Source organism: Triturus cristatus, chromosome 6 (assembly GCF_964204655.1).
Source record: "Triturus cristatus chromosome 6, aTriCri1.1, whole genome shotgun sequence".
In the NCBI taxonomy this organism is placed as follows: domain Eukaryota; kingdom Metazoa; phylum Chordata; class Amphibia; order Caudata; family Salamandridae; genus Triturus; species Triturus cristatus.
In genome coordinates, this window is record NC_140589.1 from 64,121,453 (window position 1) to 64,143,588 (window position 22,136).

The 22,136-nt window shown below is 49.0% G+C and overlaps 1 protein-coding gene across 1 annotated transcript in view; it reads right to left on the minus strand.

Moving 5' to 3' along the window:
* Nucleotides 1-22,136, minus strand: part of DNAH8 (dynein axonemal heavy chain 8) — a 13,985,216-nt gene that overhangs the window by 13,718,852 nt on the left and 244,228 nt on the right. Inside the window, exon 3 of the mRNA XM_085610239.1 lies at nucleotides 10,719-10,853. Within this exon, the coding sequence (XP_085466365.1) occupies nucleotides 10,719-10,853 (135 nt within the window). The remainder of the gene's footprint in view (nucleotides 1-10,718; nucleotides 10,854-22,136) is intronic.

A 22,136-nucleotide genomic window follows, 5' to 3' on the forward strand; every position in this document is an offset into this window, starting at 1 on the left:
GGAGGCGGCGCAGTGAAGAACGTGGGCTGAAGCGCAGATCTAGTTATCACTGCGCAACAGGTCAGAGGGTGCCCCTCGTCCATCACCAAAAATAAAACTACCACCTCGCTGAAAAAGCAGAGCACTATGGATCACTACACGATTGCCAACACAGGAGCAACCGGTGGCGCCGATGCGGTGGGGTCAGTCCCAGACAACGCAACACTGCTGACAGCCATCACGCAATCCATAGAAGCGCTTGAGGCTAGGATCAGGCGGTGGACTCTAAAGTCTCCCTACTTCGACAGGGTCTCCTCAAGGCAGTAGACCGTATAATGGAGGCAGAGACCAGAGTATCCTCCGTGGCTTTGCCGCAGCAGAAAGTCAATAAGAGTTGGTTGCACATGTGGAAGTTGTAGAAGGCTTCGCCCGTCATAATCATCTGAGCTTTGTGGGGTTCCCTAGGAGTGTGAGGGTGCATCATTGGAGGAATTCCTGTCGAAATGGTTGCGCTTTATCATGCCTAAACAATCCTTTTCCACTTGCTTTGTAGTGGAGCGAGCCCATTGAGCATTGTAATAAAGCCTCCTCCAGGTGCCAGATCCCAGCTTGTGATCGCCAAGTTGTTGAATTACCTGGATCGCTATCCTTAAAGACGCAGAAGGCCAAGAGAAGCTGACACACGACTCGCATGCGTTCATGACCGTCCTGGACTATACTAGACTGGTCCAGCAACAATGCTAATCCTTCGTTGCGGAAAAATAGAGGTTGCATGAACTGAACATTCAATACATTTTAATATATCCAGCACAAATGAGGGTCATATTCAAATCCAAGTCCTTATTCTTCGATACCCCGAAGCAGTCTTTCAGTGGACAGCCACACATACCTCCTCCGCTGCAATCAGACTCTTCCCAGGGAGACCGACCGATGATTGGGCCTGCGTCTGGGCGAGGACTTTGTTTTGCTTTATTCCCAAGAGGGCTTTCTAGACCTGACTGCCCCCCACTGGAAGAGTGTATCTGAAGCTTCCAAAGACATATTTAGGGGAGTTGTAAGTTTAGGGCACCATTGGCACAGGGCTCCCCCGGACCCGCATTGGGGTTCCGAGGGACCCCCGCTGCGACAGATAGTTCCTACTGGACAGCTGAGACATTGGACAGAATCGCCCGTTATGCTGACGACGTCCTGTTTTTCCTTACAGACCCAGAGTTTTCCGGTCTACTGATCTTACAGGTCTTTCGAGTCTTCGGGGAGACCTCAGGGTTGTACATGAATCCAACGAAGTCTGTAATATTCCTGGTTTACCGGAACCAAGGGAGGATAGCATGGGTGGCTCAACTGACCAGGGCAGCTGAGGGCTTTCAATATCTAGGGGTCTATGTCTCTCCAGACTCGACTGTCTCATGGCAGCACAACATTGGTCCTTTGCTGCATCAATTTCGTAATGAGGTGAACGCCTGGTCCCCCCTACCTTTATCCCTGCTGGGTCTCTCCGCCATTTTAGGCTACAAAAGGGTAAGTTACTTACCTGTAATTCTAGTTCTCTTCCAGGGGTATCCTCATCAAAGTCATAAGCACTGAATATTCCCGCCCATGTGCGGGGACCCCGGAAATAATAAAATTATATATGTAAAAAACATACATATATACAGCTCTGTATATGTATAAACATATATCATTTTTTCCAAGCAAATGCAGCTCCCATAAAAGGCTAGGCAATGTAAAAATATATACATCCAATAACACACATATATCTATATATATGTATAAAGGTATAACAATACACCCAAATCTCTTTTTTTTTTTTTTTTTTTTTTAATGAGGTAAACACTCATGAGAAAGCAAAAAATAAAGAGAACAAACTGTGGAAAAACACAGATGTATAACACATTGCCAGCCTGCAGGCTGCATTGCAATACAATACCATAGAGACTAAAAAGCCCTGTACAGGTAAAAACTGGCACCGTGCCTTTAAGGCAGCCCTGGCTTCCATATCCCATCATGCCTCAGGGGTGACAGTTAGGTCAGTTGTTCTTTGCGGGACCGTAGTCCTAAACACAAAGATATACCTTTTCCATAATGAATAATACACCTCTTCTCATTTGCCTGGGGAGGTGGGTGGGTTGCTTATGACTTTGATGAGGATACCCCTGGAAGAGAACTAAAATTACAGGTAAGTAACTTACCCTTCTCTTCCAGGGGATCCTCATCAATAGTCATAAGCACTGAATAGAGTAGCAAGCTCCCCTTCCACCAGCAGGCAAATGAAACTAAGGTTGTATCACCCATGGAGAAAAAGAATCATGAAAATGATTATGTTTGGAACAGATTCCTCAAGGAGGCTTGTCCTACTTGAGTGTCTGCCCTGGTGTCCGAATCCAGACAATAATGCCTGGTAAAAGTGTGGACAGATCTCCAAGTGGCTGCCTTGCAGATCTCGGAGAGTGGGACATTATTGAGAAAAGCCGCGGTAGCCGCTTTTCCTCTTGTCGAATGCGCTTTAGGGCGCGCCCCCAATGGTTTCTGAGCCAGTTGGTAGGCCAAAGTAATACTAGAAACAATCCACCTAGCAATGGAACGTTTGGATGCAGCAAAGCCCATACGGACAATCCCATAGTTCACAAACAATTGGTCAGATTTCCTGATATTCCTAGTCCTATCTAGGTAGAATTTTAGGACCCTTCTGACATCCAGAGAATGCAACGCCCTCTCTGCCGGAGAGGAGGGGTTGGGAAAAAAGGTTGGTAAGGAGATGGCTTGGTTTACATGAAACTCCGATACCACCTTGGGTAGGAACGAAGGGTGAGTTCTCATCACCACCCTATTTAGATGAAAAACAGTGTAGGGTTCTTTAGAACAGAGGGCCTGTATCTCACTGACCCTCCGTGCTGAAGTGATGGCTATTAAAAATGCTGTCTTCCATGTGAGGTGCTGTAGGGTAGCCTTATGAATAGGCTCAAAAGGTGAACCCATGAGCTTCGACAGAACCAAGTTTAGCTCCCAGGAAGGAGAGGGAGGTCTAACAGGGGGATAGACTTTCTTGAGTCCTTGCAAGAAATCCTTCACTACCTGCACTTTAAAAAATGACTGCTGTGAAGGCGAACGCCTGTATGCTGTTATGGCTGCTAGGTGAACCTTTATGGAAGAAAATTTCAACCCTGCCCTTGCTAAATGTAGAAGATAGGGCAAAATTACATCCTCCTGGCATTTAGTGGGATCATAATGATGCTGAGCACACCATATATAAAATCTTTTCCACTTACAGAAGTAGGAGTGTCTTGTCGAAGGCCTCCTGGCTTCCTTCAGTATGGACATACACTCTTGAGGGAGGTTCAGATGGCCATACTGGAGGACTTCAGGAGCCATGCTGTTAAGCTCAGCGAGGGAAGGCTGGGATGGTAAATCTTCCCCTGCATCTTGGATAACAAGTCCGGCCTGCACGGCAGCCGCTTGTGGGGGCGGATCGACATGTGTAGGAGATCCGTGTACCACCACTGCCTCGGCCAGTCCGGTGCTATGAGTATCATCTTGGCAGATGAATTCTGTAGCTTGGTCACCACCTTGGGAATTAGTGGGAGAGGCGGAAAAGCGTACACAAATGTCATTGACCAATTGATCAAAAGGGCATTCCCTAGGGATCCTGGTCGATGGTATCTTGAGGCGAAGCCTCGGCATTTTGTGTTTTGCTCGTCCGCGAAGAGGTCCACTTGCGGGCGCCCCCATTCCCCGAAGATGTCTTCTAACACTTCGTCGTTGATTACCCAGTCCTCTGGCTCTTGAAAATGCCGACTGAGCAAGTCTGCTTGCACGTTGAGTTCTCCTGGTAGGTGCACCGCTTTCAATGAGATGTTCCTTGCTAGGATCCAGTGCCACAGGGACTGAGCTTCCAGCGAGAGCGTTCTGGATCGAGTACCCCCCTGCTTGTTCAGGTAGTACATTGTGGTGGTATTGTCCGTCTGTACTAGAATGGTACTCGTCGTTATCGCAGGTAGGAACGCTTTGAGGGCTAGGTGGACCGCCCTGAGCTCCAGCATGTTGATGTGGTACAACTGTTCGCTGCTGGACCACCGTCCTTGAGTTTGCAGAGTCCCAAAATGCGCACCCCATCCCTGAAGGGATGCGTCGGTGATTAAGGTCTGAGTTGGGGGCTCTTGATGGAAAAGAATCCCCACTTGCAGATTCCTTGGCTTCAGCCACCACTTGATTGACTGTTTGGCTGCAGAGGAGAGGCAAACCTTTTCTTCCCACAGAGAGTTCCTTTGATCCCATTTGTCCTCGAGATCTTGCTGGAGAGGACGCATCCTTAGCCTGGCATTGGGCACTAGGAAGATGCAGGATGCCATGGCCCCTAGCAGAGATGAGATTTGCCTTGCCGACGACAGATTGCTGGTCATAATCTGTCTGCCTTTTAGCATAATGGATGACTGTCTTTCCTCCGAAGGAAACACTTTTCCTACTACGGAGTCTATAGTTGCACCCAGGTAGTGTATTCTCTGCGTTGGTGAAAAATTGGACTTTTTGACATTCACTCTGAGACCCAACCTGCGACATAAGTTCAGGCATAGCGACAGCTGTGTCCGCACATTCTGTGGCGATGAGCCCTTTATTAGCCAGTCGTCTAGGTAGGGATAGACGAAGACTCCTGCGCGCCTCAGAGCAGCCGCTACTACTGCCACGCATTTTGTGAATACTCGAGGAGCTGACTTCAGGCCAAATGGGAGGACTTTGAACTGATAGTGAGCGTTGCCTACCACAAACCTGAGAAATTTTCGATGATTCCTTAGGATGGGAATATGGAAATATGCATCCTGAAGGTCCAGTGAACACATCCAATCGCCCATCCGGAGAAGAGGATATATTTGGTGGAGCGCCAGCATGCGAAATTTTTCCTTTCTTATGTGCTTGTTCAGTATCCGTAGGTCTAAAATGGGTCTGAACTCCGCCTTCACACTCCTCTTTTGGATGAGAAAATATCTGGAGTAAACTCCCTTTCCTCTCTGGTTTATGGGCACTTTCTCTATTGCAGATTTGAGTAGTAGCGTCGCTACCTCCTCTCTGAGCTGCTTTAGATGCTGGGATGACTTGACAGGAGGAATCGATGGGGGGTGACTTTTGAAACGAAGCGAGTACCCATGACGCAGTATATTGAGTACCCACTTGTCCTTTGTGATTGTCTGCCACTCTGGAAGATGATGCGCAACACTTCCTCCCACCGGAGCGGTGGACAGCATCGGAGGAAGCGGTTTCTCATTGCTTCCCCGGTGCTTTGTTTCCAGCATTAGACTGCCTGTTGTTACCTCGTCCCCTGGATGGCTTGCGGGACTGGTATTGCTGTTTCTTTTGACCTTGCTGGTCCTGGTTCTTTTGCCAATGAGGGGTTTGAACCCTCTGTTGGTAATTGCGCCTGTCATTTCCCTTGCGGCGTCGAAACTCTTTCCTCTTTTCAAGCCCGACTGCTTTCATGGTCTCCAGCTCTGCTTTCATTCGGGCCATTTCCTCGTCTGCATGGGACCCAAAAAGAGAACTACCGGAGAAAGGCAGATTTAAAATTCTTGCCTGCGCTTCCGGTTTCAGGGCCGTCAATCTAAGCCAGGATGATCTTCTGGCTGTGACTCCATGTGCATATTCATGCGCTGCCAGTGTTGCCCCATCTGCCGCTGCACTTATGATCTGGTTAGAGACTAGACTCCCCTCATGCAAAATCTCTTCAAAGTCCCGTCTGTCCTCTGATGGAACTTTTTCAACGAACCTCTGAAGAGAGTCCCATAGTGACCTATCATAGCGCCCCAGAAGAGCCGAGGCACTTGCCACCTTCAAGCTTGAGGATGCTGAGCCGCAAACTTTCCTCCCCCAGGAGTCTTGCATTTTACTGTCCTTATCTGGTGGCACCGTTGAAGAGCCAGCTACTGCATGCGTCTTTCTGGCAGCGGCGGTGATGACAGAGTCCGGTGGAGGATCTGTTTTAAGGAATAGCGGATCCTCCGGAGCTGGACGGTACTTTTTTAGAATTCTCGCCGGCGCCGTTTTGGTGGTTGCTGGCGTGAGAAAGATATCCATTACCGGTTGTAGCAAACCGGGGACTAATGGCAACAACGGGCGTGTCACTGTGCGCTCATGAAGAGTTTCAAAAATTATGGATGTGGTGGTCTCCTGAACCGGCATAGGGATACTTAATTTTGTAGCTCCTCTACACAACACTTCTTGAAATGTAGAAATGTCATCTACCGGAGATACCCGAGAGGGTGGCGTCTCCGAGAGTGTCGGTGAATAATCCCTTTTGGATGATCTGGAAGAAGGGGAGGTAGAAGGGGTCCTACGGCGCCTTCTCTCTGATCTGGTCGACTCTCTTCTGAGGGAGGCAGACCTGGATCGCCTTCTTGGTGCTCGAGAGTGACTTCGGGATTCTCTTTCTCGAGATCTTGGTCTGATCGGTGTCGCTGGGAATACCACGCCCCTTATTCTTGTTAGCGATGCCTTTATTGTGTCTGTCATAGCAGGGTCCTGAGGCATCTCCCTTACAGGACTTTGAGGCACAGCATTGTCCTCCTCCTGCGAACTTTCTCTTGCAGGAACTGGAGATTGATGTACAAGCTCTGGTGATGCTGACCTTGAACCTGAGCCCTCTGATCCTGAAGGCGAGATAGAAATGATACGCGGTGACTCCGGAGCTGTATATATCAGTCTATGAGGAGATTTTCGCCTTGAGACTGGTCGAATTGTGAGGCGAATATGTGAAACCTCCTGCGTACCCTCAACAGAGGGCTGCCTCGACGGTGATAAGCCTATCACCGGAGATCTTTGACTCGAATCTTCGAGGCTCCGAGCTTCCTGTCTCGACGTCGAGATTACCTTCGACGGAGGCTTCATGTACCTCACCAAAGCTTTGGAGACCTGTGAGGACGGAGGCACCTGCCTCAACGTCGACTCCGACGGAGGCCTCTGCCTCGACGTCGACTCCGACGGAGGCCTCTGCCTCGACGTCGACTCCGACGGAGGCTCCTGCCTCGACGTCGACTCCGACGGAGGCTCCTGCCTCGACGTCGGCCCTGACGGAGGCGTCTGCCTCGACGTCACTCCTGACGGAGACTTCTGTCTCGACGTCGAAAGCTCCGACGACGTCGAAAGCCTCCTCGCCGTCGAACGATGTTTCCTCGACGGCGATCTTGATCTTGACGGCGATCTTGGTCTCGACGTCGACTGTGGAGATCGTCTACGTTCTTCTCGCGACGTCGAATGATGTCTCGCCGACCTCGACGTCGAACGATGTCTTTCTTTCGACGACGAACGATATCTCTGTGCAGACGTCGATCGATCTTCTCTCGACGTCGACAGATGCTTCTTCGACGTTGAACTATGGCGCCGAGTCCTCGACGCCGAGCTTTTAGACGCCGTCGACGTCGAACGCATCCTCTTCGACGCTGAATATAAAGTCGACGTCGATTTTCTCTTTGCAGCATGACTTCCCCTTGACTCCTCACCTCTCAGCGACGATCCCGCCGCTGGAGTCTTCGACGCCGAGCCCGACGTCGATGGAGAGCAAACAGGGACCAACTGCTTCGACGTCGACCGTTCTGCTAGGCCATACAGCCTAATCCTCTCCCTCTCCTTTAAAGTCCTTTTGGAAAGGTCTTCACAATGACGACATGTTGCTGGAGAGTGAGAGTCCGGCAGACAGATGATACACACCTCATGTGTGTCTGACGCAGCCTTCTTTTTTCCACAAGATGGGCATGGAACAAATAAAGAAGGCATTTTTCTGACAAAATGGTTGAAAAATCAGTCAGAAAAACACAGGATACTGACTTCCTCACAGAAATTGTAAGAAGAAGTCCAAAAAAAATCTTAAAGTTGTTATAATTTTTGACTAAAGAGTCAAAAAAGAAGAGAGCTGAATTCCAGGGTCCTGACTGAAGGAGCCGGAAAGAACAACTGACCTAACTGTCACCCCTGAGGCATGATGGGATATGGAAGCCAGGGCTGCCTTAAAGGCACGGTGCCAGTTTTTACCTGTACAGGGCTTTTTAGTCTCTATGGTATTGTATTGCAATGCAGCCTGCAGGCTGGCAATGTGTTATACATCTGTGTTTTTCCACAGTTTGTTCTCTTTATTTTTTGCTTTCTCATGAGTGTTTACCTCATTAAAAAAAAAAAAAAAAAAAAAGAGATTTGGGTGTATTGTTATACCTTTATACATATATATAGATATATGTGTGTTATTGGATGTATATATTTTTACATTGCCTAGCCTTTTATGGGAGCTGCATTTGCTTGGAAAAAATGATATATGTTTATACATATACAGAGCTGTATATATGTATGTTTTTTACATATATAATTTTATTATTTCCGGGGTCCCCGCACATGGGCGGGAATATTCAGTGCTTATGACTATTGATGAGGATCCCCTGGAAGAGAACCAGCCATATAGCATTCCCGACTCACGGTTCCGACAGGTAGACACAGTTCTCAACCACTTTCTGTGGGGGGTGGGGTGGGGTGGTGTAATCTGGGTGGTCCTTCACATGTGCATTCAGTCAACCAACTACGGAGGGATCGAAGCAGCTGATGTATTTTCCTATTATATCACCTCTCACCTCCTTATTGTCAATGACTGGCAGTAAAGTGATCAGAACGATCATTGGGTGGACAATAGGGGCTCAGTCGATCCTGGACTATATGTACAGTCGGGCTGGGGTGGAGCACCTGCCTCCGGCCACCAGAGTGGTTATTCAATCATGGAGGCTGACGACACTTCGAATGGGCTGGGGAATAGCCTGACGAGGGAGACCCCGCTGTGGCATTGGGCAGTCCTGTGTCAGGTCGTAGGGTTACAGGGGTTCAGAAAGTATAACCTCATAGGCATGTCCACATTGGGAGACGTGATGCAGGGCTCTGCCTTGAAGTCTTTCCAACAGTTGCGGGAGGAATACCACCTACACCAGAGTCAGTTCTACAAGTACCTGCAGTTCCGACATGCCCTTCCCCCCATATCCAAGACTTAGTGGACTTGCCAGAGTATATTCTATTGGAGGGTAGGTTGATAATGGGGGATATAGGGCCACATAAGATTCAGCAGTTAAATCAGACCCTGGTAACACACAGTCCTACCACCTTACCAGCGCTGCAGGCGGTTTGGGAGGGAGACATTGAAGATCTCAATCATGATGACTGGACGGAGGCCTTAGCAGCCCCCCTGAGCCCTGCAATTTCATCACCCCGTCGCTTTATCCAATTCATATACTTGCACAGAGCCTACTACATCAGACACCGTTTATGGTGAATGAGAATGATATCCTCCCCTGTCTGCCTCTGCTGTAAGGCTGAGGAGGGTGCCTTCTTACATACGACCTGGAGCTGCACGGCACTGCAGCTGTTCTGGTGTGAGGTGACCTCTTGCTTGGCCCGGGTACTTGGCTGGGATATCCGTCTGGAGCCTAAACTGGTCCTTCTTCATAGCACAGAGGAGATTGGGGGAACAGATACAAGAAGCATCTCTAGTTCCTGAGACAGGTGTTGGCCAAGCGAGACATCACTCAACATTGGAGGGTGGAGTCTCCATTCTCGGTGATTGGATGGAGAGTAGCCATGGACAGGTGCACGAGGATGGAGGTGGCGGCCTTCCAAGCAAGGGGTAGCCATCAGAAACATTGGAAAATTTGGAAGAGATGGGCAGATTTTCGTTGTATCCCACTGTCCCCGGCTCAGTCTGCGACGTCGCTATTGAATTAGAGATACAGATATATGGCTCGAGAAGAGGGTAAAAGTCTCACATTGCGGCAAGGTACAATAATATGGGTGTTGTTACCATCCAGGGTTCAGGGGGGTGATGTCCTTGTTATGCTTGTTTTATGGGGAATGGTTCTTTTGATTCATTGAGACCTGCTGTGTTGCAAATGTTATCTCCATGTGTTCCTAAAAAAAATTGTAGCATTATAATTATCGTTTTCATTCATAATTTATCCACCACCTTCAAATTATTACAAGTAGCACCCCTCGTTACACACTCTGTTCAGCTCGCTAACCAGACACCACTAACTCACCACTCTACCATGCACTGTGTTCTCACAATTAATGATACTTCACTGTACAACAATACACTGTACAAGACTCTCCACCTCCCCACTGCACAACACTGCCCTTGACAACACTGAACCTATATGACACTCTACTACACTGAACTCCACTCCATGCCAATATACTCTACAACACTCCTAACCAAAAATAAACTTTAACCTTTATATATATACACATACATTTTATATATATATATATATATATATATATATATATATATATATATATATATATATATATATATATATATATATATATATATATATATATATATATATATATATATATATATACACACACACACACACACACACACACACAGTGTGTATATGTGCGTGTGTTTGTATATGTGTGTGTGAATTAATATAACTGGCAAGATACCCTGTCTTTAGGCTGCAAAAATAATTAATTTTTGTCAAATATACCTCCTGGCCTTTCCAAAATAAGGTCAAGATACTGGAACAATGTGACTGTGAAAGAAGTGCCCGGGGTTCCGCAAGTGGATGGGACTATTCAGTGCTTATTATGCTTATCAATGGAGATCCCCTAAGTGAGAACTCAATTTATAAATGGTGGCTAACAACGAAGGCCCCTTCAAGGATATTGTTAGCCAAAAGACATTCATAATTGCACTTAGACTAAAGAACACAATCTAAACATACCGATGGGGAATCCAAAATCATTTCCTCCACTGCTGCTGCTTCCAAACCAAGTCTGTCAGCCAGGATTTCAAATATGTATTTATATAAATCATCAATTTTAGTTTTTCTGCTCTCTCTCGCTTCTCTATATCTTGCCTGGAAGAAAAAAGAGATATACATGATTGTTGAAGAACACAAGAGATGCCAGTTCAAACTCTTCTTTCAATAACCTTAGTCACAAGACACATATGCAGCAGCTATTTTGTACAAATGTTGAATATGTTTTGTATTATACAATTAGTATCACACTTTGTAGGAAAGTAGGACCTGCTTTCATGGTAGCCCCTCTTATGGCTTAAACCAATGAAGGGTTAATATCCCAAACTTTTGAAGTGGTCCATTTCCCTACAGGGGATGGACTTTCTGTGGAACATAAACCTGGGAGTAACCATTCCAAAGCTGATGGACTCTCCAAATATTTCCACTTAGAAAATGAAGACTCAACTGGGCAAGGTTATTATCATCTCCTTTCGCTGGGGAAGGGAGGTGTTGTGTAGGACAGTAGGATCTGCTTTCATGGTTACCCCTACTTTTTGCCAGTGTTATTCTGTTTTCTCACTTGTCTGACTGCGATCCTGCTAATCAGGACCACAGTCACAGTGCCCTCTTCCTCAATTTGACATGGTAAGTACTTTGGTACATTCCCGATTGGCTACTGGTGTACCTTTCTAAGTCCCTAGTATATGGCATCCAGGTACCCAGGGCATAGGTACACCATGTGCTGCAGCATGAATTATGCTACCCATGAGAGACCACTCAAACTGTGACTACAGGCTTGCCATGGCAGCCTGTGTGAGCTGGTGCTGACACCACTCGCCACAGATTTAAGTTTCCTTATATCTGAGGTCACTACACTTAAAACCTATGTCACCCCTAAGGCAGGACACCCCCTATGATCCCCAGAGTCGATTCTCCAGGGTTTGTAAGAGCAGTAGGCCATATAATACATAAACTGGACATCAAGTCAATTACGAGATGTCTAAATATATATTAGCTGCACCAAAATCAGTCATGTTTGGCATCAAACATGTTGAAATCCTACCCCAACTCTGATTCTAATGTTGAATGTAGAGTCCCATGTACTGGGGGGTTCTTCTAGTGAGCCCCCTGCATTCCTGGTACCAGCCTCATAGGGTTTAACAGCAAGCTAGTACTTATGCCGACCCCAGACATGATTCTGCCCTCCTGCTTCTCAGCTGAGCTCAAGCTGGGGACGGTAGCACAATAGGTTTCCCGTCAAAAGGGAGGTGTGAGCATCACCCAGACAGGACCTAGTGTATTGGGCTGGGGTGGGGGCGCTTGCCAGTGCCACCAGACTGCATTGAAGGGCACATTTGGTGCCCTCCTTGCATACGCCAGTTGGAACCAGTCCAGGGAGCTGTTGTCTCCTGCTCTGGCGCGAAACTGAACATGGGACATGGGAGTACCCTCAATCGTCTCCACCCTTTCCTAGGGTACTTAAGGACTTACCTGTGGGTGGCTCTTCAGATTCGTCGTGGTAGAAGATTCAGATCCGAAACTACTTTAGTAAGGAATCGAGACTGCATAAGGAAAACTCCTGTTGCTCTTGGTCTTGTTGTCCTGCCAGTCTTCTGAGTCGTCTGTGCCTGTGCTTCATCCAGATTCTTCTCCAGGCCTGTGGGCATCAAAGACACCAGAAATAATCTCCTTAGAAGTGAAGGAGTCAGACCATTGTGCTGTTCCTGAGGTCCCAGACTCTGACGGGCTCAGCAACACAGGTGGTGGTTATGCAACTCTCTCGAGGCCTGCACCTTGCTGATCCCAATGCTGCACATTTTTCATTTTCCACATCTGTTGCCACTGCCAAGGCTTGCTGGTGTTCCACAGCATAGCCTGGTCCTCACAACTGCAGCGATAAGGTCTCCGTCAACAATTCTGCATCTTCTGTCATCGGTCTTCTGTGCCTCCTCTTCACTCTCAAGTGGCATAGACTCTGTCCCCTCTGCTTGCAGGTACCCCTCTTCGAGAATCCATCCTTGGATTCCACAGGGCTCTTTCACCTGCTTTGCCAGCGGCATCTTTACTGAATTCCTTCAATGTGCTCAACTGTGGTTTCTAACGTCATTTAGCACCTATGCACCCGGCTTCCCTGGTGTAGGTATCCTGATGCCTGGGTTATCCACGAGTGTGGCGACTCTCCAATGTTCCATAGGGGTTCCTTCAGGTCCCTTCTTTAAAACGTTAAGACTTTCACACTGATTTGCATTGAGTACAAGGCTTTGTTTCCATTCTGCACACAGCCTCCATGGGGTTCCTGGGTACTTACCTCTGGTGGTTCCTTGGGTCTCCAGCTCTTTTGAGTCTTCTGGTCCAAATCTCGACTTCGGTTGTAGTTTGCATTCCACTTCTTTAGTATATGGTTTGGTGTCCCCCGGAGACCACTGTGTGTTTGTGCTTACTTACCTGTTCACATTTGAAATATTGGTTATATTGTGTTCATATCTCTGGGTAGGAGATATGCCAATGTGTTGGTGAGTGTGTATAATAAATATACCTATGTGTATAACTACACTGCATGGTTCTTTTTCGTATAACCTACACTGTATGTTTAGTTCTGGTAAAACAAGCTGCTTAACACTCCTTCTGGACTAAGCCTGAAGGCTGCTCCCTACAGATACCACTTAGAGAGCTTTCTAGGGTTGTCTAAGACCACTAAAAGCACTATAAGTGCTGTCTGGATAAGTGCAAGGCGCTTCACTTAAATAAGTGTGCACCATATACTAACCCAGCCTCCTACACCCTTATTAAAAAGTAAAGGTCAAACTGAACGAATGAATAAGTATAATACTCAATACTCCAAAAAAAGACAAGTGTTGCTTAAAAGAAATTCTACAAATATCTGTCACCATCCAACCTTCTGAGCTGCTTGGCCCTGACCCAGTAAATACAGCCTTAAAAGCATTCATTAGGATCTAGGCAGAACAGTGTCAGAGAGAGACAGAACAGAGGATGGGGAAAGAAGTAACCACCCAGGCTGAGAATGCAGTAAGAAGGTTGGAAAGGAAAGAAGAATGGACAGTGTGGAACGGTACAACAATTTCAATGGTATTGCAATGAGAAGTATGTACCAATCAATCATCACAAAATATCACAGTCTTGATGAACCACAAGTTTGTTATGGCTGTTCTAAAGTTACGGGTGATAGGTAATATAAAGTACACAAAGAAACAGTAGCACTGTCTGCAACATTTTGCAAGGCAACAGGGGCAATATAGCCAGTCTTAGCCAGATACACACCTTAGCCGGACATAACTAACCATACTACACTACAGTTACGTAGACCTAAAACAGGTAAAGTCAAGATATACAGATATTTCACATAATACGTCATGCAAACAATAACAATAAACCCAGTAAGGAATGCTCAAGCTGCACAGCCACATTTATCAATGCCGGAGATTAGTTGAGTAACTATTAATTCGATAATGGGAAAAGTTCCCATCAGATGGGAGGAAATTTAATTATGGATTGCACAACAAACATTTCAAATTGAAGTACAAGTTACTTACCTTCGATAACGATGTATCTGGTAGAGACGATTCTAGCCGCAGATTCCTTCACATAGAATTATCCCCAGGCGTGAGACTGGACCCGGAAAACGTTCTTGCTAAGCATCACTGCACGCGAGGGGGCGGCACCACGCGACTCCGCCCGATGGTCCTCCGCGGGCGTGACGTCAGCGAGGTCACATAAGCCCCACCCCGGCGCGCTGACATCAGTTTGCTTCTGAGAACTTTTCCGCGCCACAACGCGGAGCCATCACAACAAAACTGAGGAGAGCATGGGAACAGTGTGCGAAAAAACCAGAGAAACAAAATAAAGAGAAACAAAAGGAGAGAAACATCACCAGGTGGCACCAAGGCACCAGAAAGCGACAACAGCAGGCCAGAGCAGGAAAAGAGCAGAGCACCATTCTGAGGAACCACAGTGCAAGCCAAGGCGAAAGCACCAGGTGGCAGTAAAGCACCAGAAGGCCAGAGTAGCGAGGCCATAGCAAGAAAAGCGCAAAGCACCAATCCGTGGAACCACAGTGCAAGCCAAGGCAAGAGCCCTCCTGGAGGCACAAACATGGGAAAGCACCGTGACAGAGAGAGAGAGAGAACCTGCAATCACGACCACAAGGGAAAGGGCCACAAGCCCGGAACAGAGGACCAACAGCAATCCACCCCCAGACTACACTGCCAAGGATGGCCACACCTCCTGATAGGAGGAGGAGGTCAAAGGAGAAACCAGCTAGAGGGATGCCTGACCAGAAGAAAATGAATAGGACAACCACAGAAGACAATTTATCCAGGGGGAGGCGACTGCAGAAACCCAAGCAGAGGATCCTTGCAGAACGGGGAGGAAGGGCGGGTCGTGAAGGAATCTGCGGCTAGATTCGTCTCTACCAGATACACCGTTACCAAAGGTAAGTAACTTGTACATCTGATAGAGACTACTAGCCGCAGATTCCTTAACTTAGAATAGATACCCTAGCCATACCCAGAAGGGAGGAGGGCCTGCAAGAGAGCCACCCCACCAGGAGAGACACAGGGCCCCAGCAGGCAACCTGTCACAGGGCCAAGAAGGGAAAGGCCAGGAAATCCTGAGCCCAACCAAGGGAGAACTGCCCAACACCCCGCAGGGGCAGACTGCACCCGAAAGCCACAAGAACACAAGGACCACCTCAACCCTCAGAGAGAAGAGGTATAACTGGAGGCAGGGCCCACTTGAAGAAACACATACACAGCGACAGAAAGAGCTGTACACACCCCAGCCACAGGCAGCTGACAAGGCAAGGACAGCTGCACCACCAAAAGCGCAGACCGAAGAAGAAAGGTACAAGAGAATACAGCAAAGGCCATAAGGGTGTAACAGAACAAACAGGCTTGCACTGGCATACACTGCCATCAGCAGACAACATCACGGAACGGTGCACCCAGGACAAGCAAGGCGCCAGCCGAAGGCCGAGGCCAGGAAGGGCCAAGAAGGGCCAGGACACGCCCCAAGGGAGGAGCCGGCACACACGGACCCACGAATAAAGTGGAACCAGGCAGAAAGAAAGAGAGAGACGGGGGACAGACCAAGCCGTCCACCAGGACACAAAAACCAGGGAAACCAGTGTCCACCCCAGAACACCAGACAGAGGACCAAGGCGGACAGAAGGGCAAACCGCTACAGCGCACTGCCGCAGACAGCGGGCGGGACTAGGCAAGCAACACAGCGATCAAGGAGAAGGACGGATCGGGGCGCAACGCAAGTCACTCCAAAACCATCAGCAAGAAGATCGCACCAGCGACATACCGTGACGCCACGGAGAGCAGCAGCCCAAAGGACAACCACACCTCCCCAGCACATGATAGAGCTATATATTAGCTACCAGTACCCCACATAGGGCATGTTACGTCCCAGAACATGGGAACCATATTAGGAAAAAAGTTCTGCAACAGAGGACAAACAGAAAAACTTGCGGAGAAAACCGCAGACAGCTTGCCAAGCAGCCAATAAAGAATACACAGAAGGCCTAATCTCAGGGCCTACACGGCTTACCAACAGCCAAAACCACAAGTCAAAAAAGGGCCAGACCAGCAGCCAACAGCACCAAAGGCCTAACAAAAGGACCTGAAGGCACATCAACTACACAGAACACAGAACCGGGGCTATTCGCTACAAGGCCCCAGGAAAACAACGGGAGAACACCTCCCAAAGCACAGACCAACTTACAGGTCACTGAGGAGGAGGAGGAGGAGGAGGAGGACGAAGCCCCGCAAGAAACCTCTAAATGGCAGAATCAGCAGGGGCATGGAACAAAAGAGTGCCATCAAAGGGAAGGTCTACTAGCCATTCCCTAATGTTCTCCGGGAACATTAGGGAATGGCTAGTAGACCTTCCCTTTGATGGCACTAGCCAAGACACAAAGACTGTTAAGGGCCCGCAAGCCGCACTGGTGGAGGCGAAGATATTGCGCCCCCAGGAATCCAACCAGCGGGCCTCCTGGGACGGGGGGGACAACACCGATAGCAGGGAGGGAAAGGCAGTCTGGAAAAGAGAGCCCCTGGTAGAGGGGTGGAGGGAGAAACAGACAGGATCATGCGGCACAGGACGGTGGCGGTGCAGAAGTGGCAGGGGCACCGGGTCCCCTGTGGCGGGCCGACCCCAAAAGAAAAGTTTGGAGCGAAGCCTCGAAGGGAAGAAGAAGCTCCCGGCAAACAGAACCCTGATGGAGGACCTCCAGAAGATGATCCGTGGAGAAATTAGCAGCTGGATCGCCCATGCGCAAGATTCCCGCAGCCGTGGAAACACCCCGAGCGAAGTCAGCACTCGCCTCCGTAGGGCCCCGCGGCAGGGAAAGCAGTTTCTCTGTGGGCGACGGATGCAAGCTAAGGCGGCCGTCCCCCAGCCCAACCGGAGGAAGGAAAGGCCAAGCTCGAAAAGGGGGAGGGTGGAGCGATGAATGGGGAACCTGAGGCGCCTCCAGCGAAGACTGCGGGCGCGCCGACGGTGAAGAGCCATCCTTAGAAGACGCCGGGGAAAAAGCCATAAGTCCGCGACCGCCGCCAGGTCCACGTCGACTGGTGCCGAAGGGGATGCCTGAACGACCTCCGCCACAACACGTGGCGCAGGAGACCGAGGCTGGGTCGGAGCCAGGGCAGCTAAAGAACGGCGTCGAAAAGGCGTCGACTCGACCTCCGACGCGGCAGCCGCCGGCATGGAGGGACGAGGGGGACACGCCCCGACCCCTAGCCGGCCCCTGTGGCGCCACCAGGGCCAGCAGCCGCCGGCGCCTGAGCAGCGTCACCTCGGCCTCGGACAAGGCAGCCGACTGCCCAGAGGACCGAGGGGGACTCGAGGACACACCCCAGCAACCTCCCACGACCCCCACAGGGTTTGAAGCAGAGGCGCCGTGGTCCAAAGGAGGGAACCCCGAAGGGCCGCACCCTGACGGCACCACATCCTCCGAACCTGTCGGCGCCGGAGCCACCGGCCATGCCGCAGAAGTCCCCACGCGCTGCAAGGGATCCACAGACGTCCCAGGTAGAGAAGGACAAAGGAGGAAGAGCCAGGCCAGAGCAAGGCCGCCGCATAGGACTCCGTCTGAGCTCTGGTCGCCCCCGCGCCAGGGCACGGCGGATAGGGTGGTGATGCGCGGGCCGCACCACCCGCGGAGAACCCATGCCCCCAACAGGCCGGGGTCCGGGCCTTGGGGACAAACTGCGACACTTACCAACAGGTGAGCGACGCCCTTGCGGCTTGGGAGAACGACGATGTCGGGGACAGAAGGGTAAGTTACTTACCTGTAATTCTAGTTCTCTTCCAGGGGTATCCTCATCAAAGTCATAAGCACTGAATATTCCCGCCCATGTGCGGGGACCCCGGAAATAATAAAATTATATATGTAAAAAACATACATATATACAGCTCTGTATATGTATAAACATATATCATTTTTTCCAAGCAAATGCAGCTCCCATAAAAGGCTAGGCAATGTAAAAATATATACATCCAATAACACACATATATCTATATATATGTATAAAGGTATAACAATACACCCAAATCTCTTTTTTTTTTTTTTTTTTTTTTTTAATGAGGTAAACACTCATGAGAAAGCAAAAAATAAAGAGAACAAACTGTGGAAAAACACAGATGTATAACACATTGCCAGCCTGCAGGCTGCATTGCAATACAATACCATAGAGACTAAAAAGCCCTGTACAGGTAAAAACTGGCACCGTGCCTTTAAGGCAGCCCTGACTTCCATATCCCATCATGCCTCAGGGGTGACAGTTAGGTCAGTTGTTCTTTGCGGGACCGTAGTCCTAAACACAAAGATATACCTTTTCCATAATGAATAATACACCTCTTCTCATTTGCCTGGGGAGGTGGGTGGGTTGCTTATGACTTTGATGAGGATACCCCTGGAAGAGAACTAGAATTACAGGTAAGTAACTTACCCTTCTCTTCCAGGGGATCCTCATCAATAGTCATAAGCACTGAATAGAGTAGCAAGCTCCCCTTCCACCAGCAGGCAAATGAAACTAAGGTTGTATCACCCATGGAGAAAAAGAATCATGAAAATGATTATGTTTGGAACAGATTCCTCAAGGAGGCTTGTCCTACTTGAGTGTCTGCCCTGGTGTCCGAATCCAGACAATAATGCCTGGTAAAAATGTGGACAGATCTCCAAGTGGCTGCCTTGCAGATCTCGGAGAGTGGGACATTATTGAGAAAAGCCGCGGTAGCCGCTTTTCCTCTTGTCGAATGCGCTTTAGGGCGCGCCCCCAATGGTTTCTGAGCCAGTTGGTAGGCCAAAGTAATACTAGAAACAATCCACCTAGCAATGGAACGTTTGGATGCAGCAAAGCCCATACGGACAATCCCATAGTTCACAAACAATTGGTCAGATTTCCTGATATTCTTAGTCCTATCTAGGTAGAATTTTAGGACCCTTCTGACATCCAGAGAATGCAACGCCCTCTCTGCCGGAGAGGAGGGGTTGGGAAAAAAGGTTGGTAAGGAGATGGCTTGGTTTACATGAAACTCCGATACCACCTTGGGTAGGAACGAAGGGTGAGTTCTCATCACCACCCTATTTAGATGAAAAACAGTGTAGGGTTCTTTAGAACAGAGGGCCTGTATCTCACTGACCCTCCGTGCTGAAGTAATGGCTATTAAAAATGCTGTCTTCCATGTGAGGTGCTGTAGGGTAGCCTTATGAATAGGCTCAAAAGGTGAACCCATGAGCTTCGACAGAACCAAGTTTAGCTCCCAGGAAGGAGAGGGAGGTCTAACAGGGGGATAGACTTTCTTGAGTCCTTGCAAGAAATCCTTCACTACCTGCACTTTAAAAAATGACTGCTGTGAAGGCGAACGCCTGTATGCTGTTATGGCTGCTAGGTGAACCTTTATGGAAGAAAATTTCAACCCTGCCCTTGCTAAATGTAGAAGATAGGGCAAAATTACATCCTCCTGGCATTTAGTGGGATCATAATGATGCTGAGCACACCATATATAAAATCTTTTCCACTTACAGAAGTAGGAGTGTCTTGTCGAAGGCCTCCTGGCTTCCTTCAGTATGGACATACACTCTTGAGGGAGGTTCAGATGGCCATACTGGAGGACTTCAGGAGCCATGCTGTTAAGCTCAGCGAGGGAAGGCTGGGATGGTAAATCTTCCCCTGCATCTTGGATAACAAGTCCGGCCTGCACGGCAGCCGCTTGTGGGGGCGGATCGACATGTGTAGGAGATCCGTGTACCACCACTGCCTCGGCCAGTCCGGTGCTATGAGTATCATCTTGGCAGATGAATTCTGTAGCTTGGTCACCACCTTGGGAATTAGTGGGAGAGGCGGAAAAGCGTACACAAATGTCATTGACCAATTGATCAAAAGGGCATTCCCTAGGGATCCTGGTCGATGGTATCTTGAGGCGAAGCCTCGGCATTTTGTGTTTTGCTCGTCCGCGAAGAGGTCCACTTGCGGGCGCCCCCATTCCCCGAAGATGTCTTCTAACACTTCGTCGTTGATTACCCAGTCCTCTGGCTCTTGAAAATGCCGACTGAGCAAGTCTGCTTGCACGTTGAGTTCTCCTGGTAGGTGCACCGCTTTCAATGAGATGTTCCTTGCTAGGATCCAGTGCCACAGGGACTGAGCTTCCAGCGAGAGCGTTCTGGATCGAGTACCCCCCTGCTTGTTCAGGTAGTACATTGTGGTGGTATTGTCCGTCTGTACTAGAATGGTACTCGTCGTTATCGCAGGTAGGAACGCTTTGAGGGCTAGGTGGACCGCCCTGAGCTCCAGCATGTTGATGTGGTACAACTGTTCGCTGCTGGACCACCGTCCTTGAGTTTGCAGAGTCCCAAAATGCGCACCCCATCCCTGAAGGGATGCGTCGGTGATTAAGGTCTGAGTTGGGGGCTCTTGATGGAAAAGAATCCCCACTTGCAGATTCCTTGGCTTCAGCCACCACTTGATTGACTGTTTGGCTGCAGAGGAGAGGCAAACCTTTTCTTCCCACAGAGAGTTCCTTTGATCCCATTTGTCCTCGAGATCTTGCTGGAGAGGACGCATCCTTAGCCTGGCATTGGGCACTAGGAAGATGCAGGATGCCATGGCCCCTAGCAGAGATGAGATTTGCCTTGCCGACGACAGATTGCTGGTCATAATCTGTCTGCCTTTTAGCATAATGGATGACTGTCTTTCCTCCGAAGGAAACACTTTTCCTACTACGGAGTCTATAGTTGCACCCAGGTAGTGTATTCTCTGCGTTGGTGAAAAATTGGACTTTTTGACATTCACTCTGAGACCCAACCTGCGACATAAGTTCAGGCATAGCGACAGCTGTGTCCGCACATTCTGTGGCGATGAGCCCTTTATTAGCCAGTCGTCTAGGTAGGGATAGACGAAGACTCCTGCGCGCCTCAGAGCAGCCGCTACTACTGCCACGCATTTTGTGAATACTCGAGGAGCTGACTTCAGGCCAAATGGGAGGACTTTGAACTGATAGTGAGCGTTGCCTACCACAAACCTGAGAAATTTTCGATGATTCCTTAGGATGGGAATATGGAAATATGCATCCTGAAGGTCCAGTGAACACATCCAATCGCCCATCCGGAGAAGAGGATATATTTGGTGGAGCGCCAGCATGCGAAATTTTTCCTTTCTTATGTGCTTGTTCAGTATCCGTAGGTCTAAAATGGGTCTGAACTCCGCCTTCACACTCCTCTTTTGGATGAGAAAATATCTGGAGTAAACTCCCTTTCCTCTCTGGTTTATGGGCACTTTCTCTATTGCAGATTTGAGTAGTAGCGTCGCTACCTCCTCTCTGAGCTGCTTTAGATGCTGGGATGACTTGACAGGAGGAATCGATGGGGGGTGACTTTTGAAACGAAGCGAGTACCCATGACGCAGTATATTGAGTACCCACTTGTCCTTTGTGATTGTCTGCCACTCTGGAAGATGATGCGCAACACTTCCTCCCACCGGAGCGGTGGACAGCATCGGAGGAAGCGGTTTCTCATTGCTTCCCCGGTGCTTTGTTTCCAGCATTAGACTGCCTGTTGTTACCTCGTCCCCTGGATGGCTTGCGGGACTGGTATTGCTGTTTCTTTTGACCTTGCTGGTCCTGGTTCTTTTGCCAATGAGGGGTTTGAACCCTCTGTTGGTAATTGCGCCTGTCATTTCCCTTGCGGCGTCGAAACTCTTTCCTCTTTTCAAGCCCGACTGCTTTCATGGTCTCCAGCTCTGCTTTCATTCGGGCCATTTCCTCGTCTGCATGGGACCCAAAAAGAGAACTACCGGAGAAAGGCAGATTTAAAATTCTTGCCTGCGCTTCCGGTTTCAGGGCCGTCAATCTAAGCCAGGATGATCTTCTGGCTGT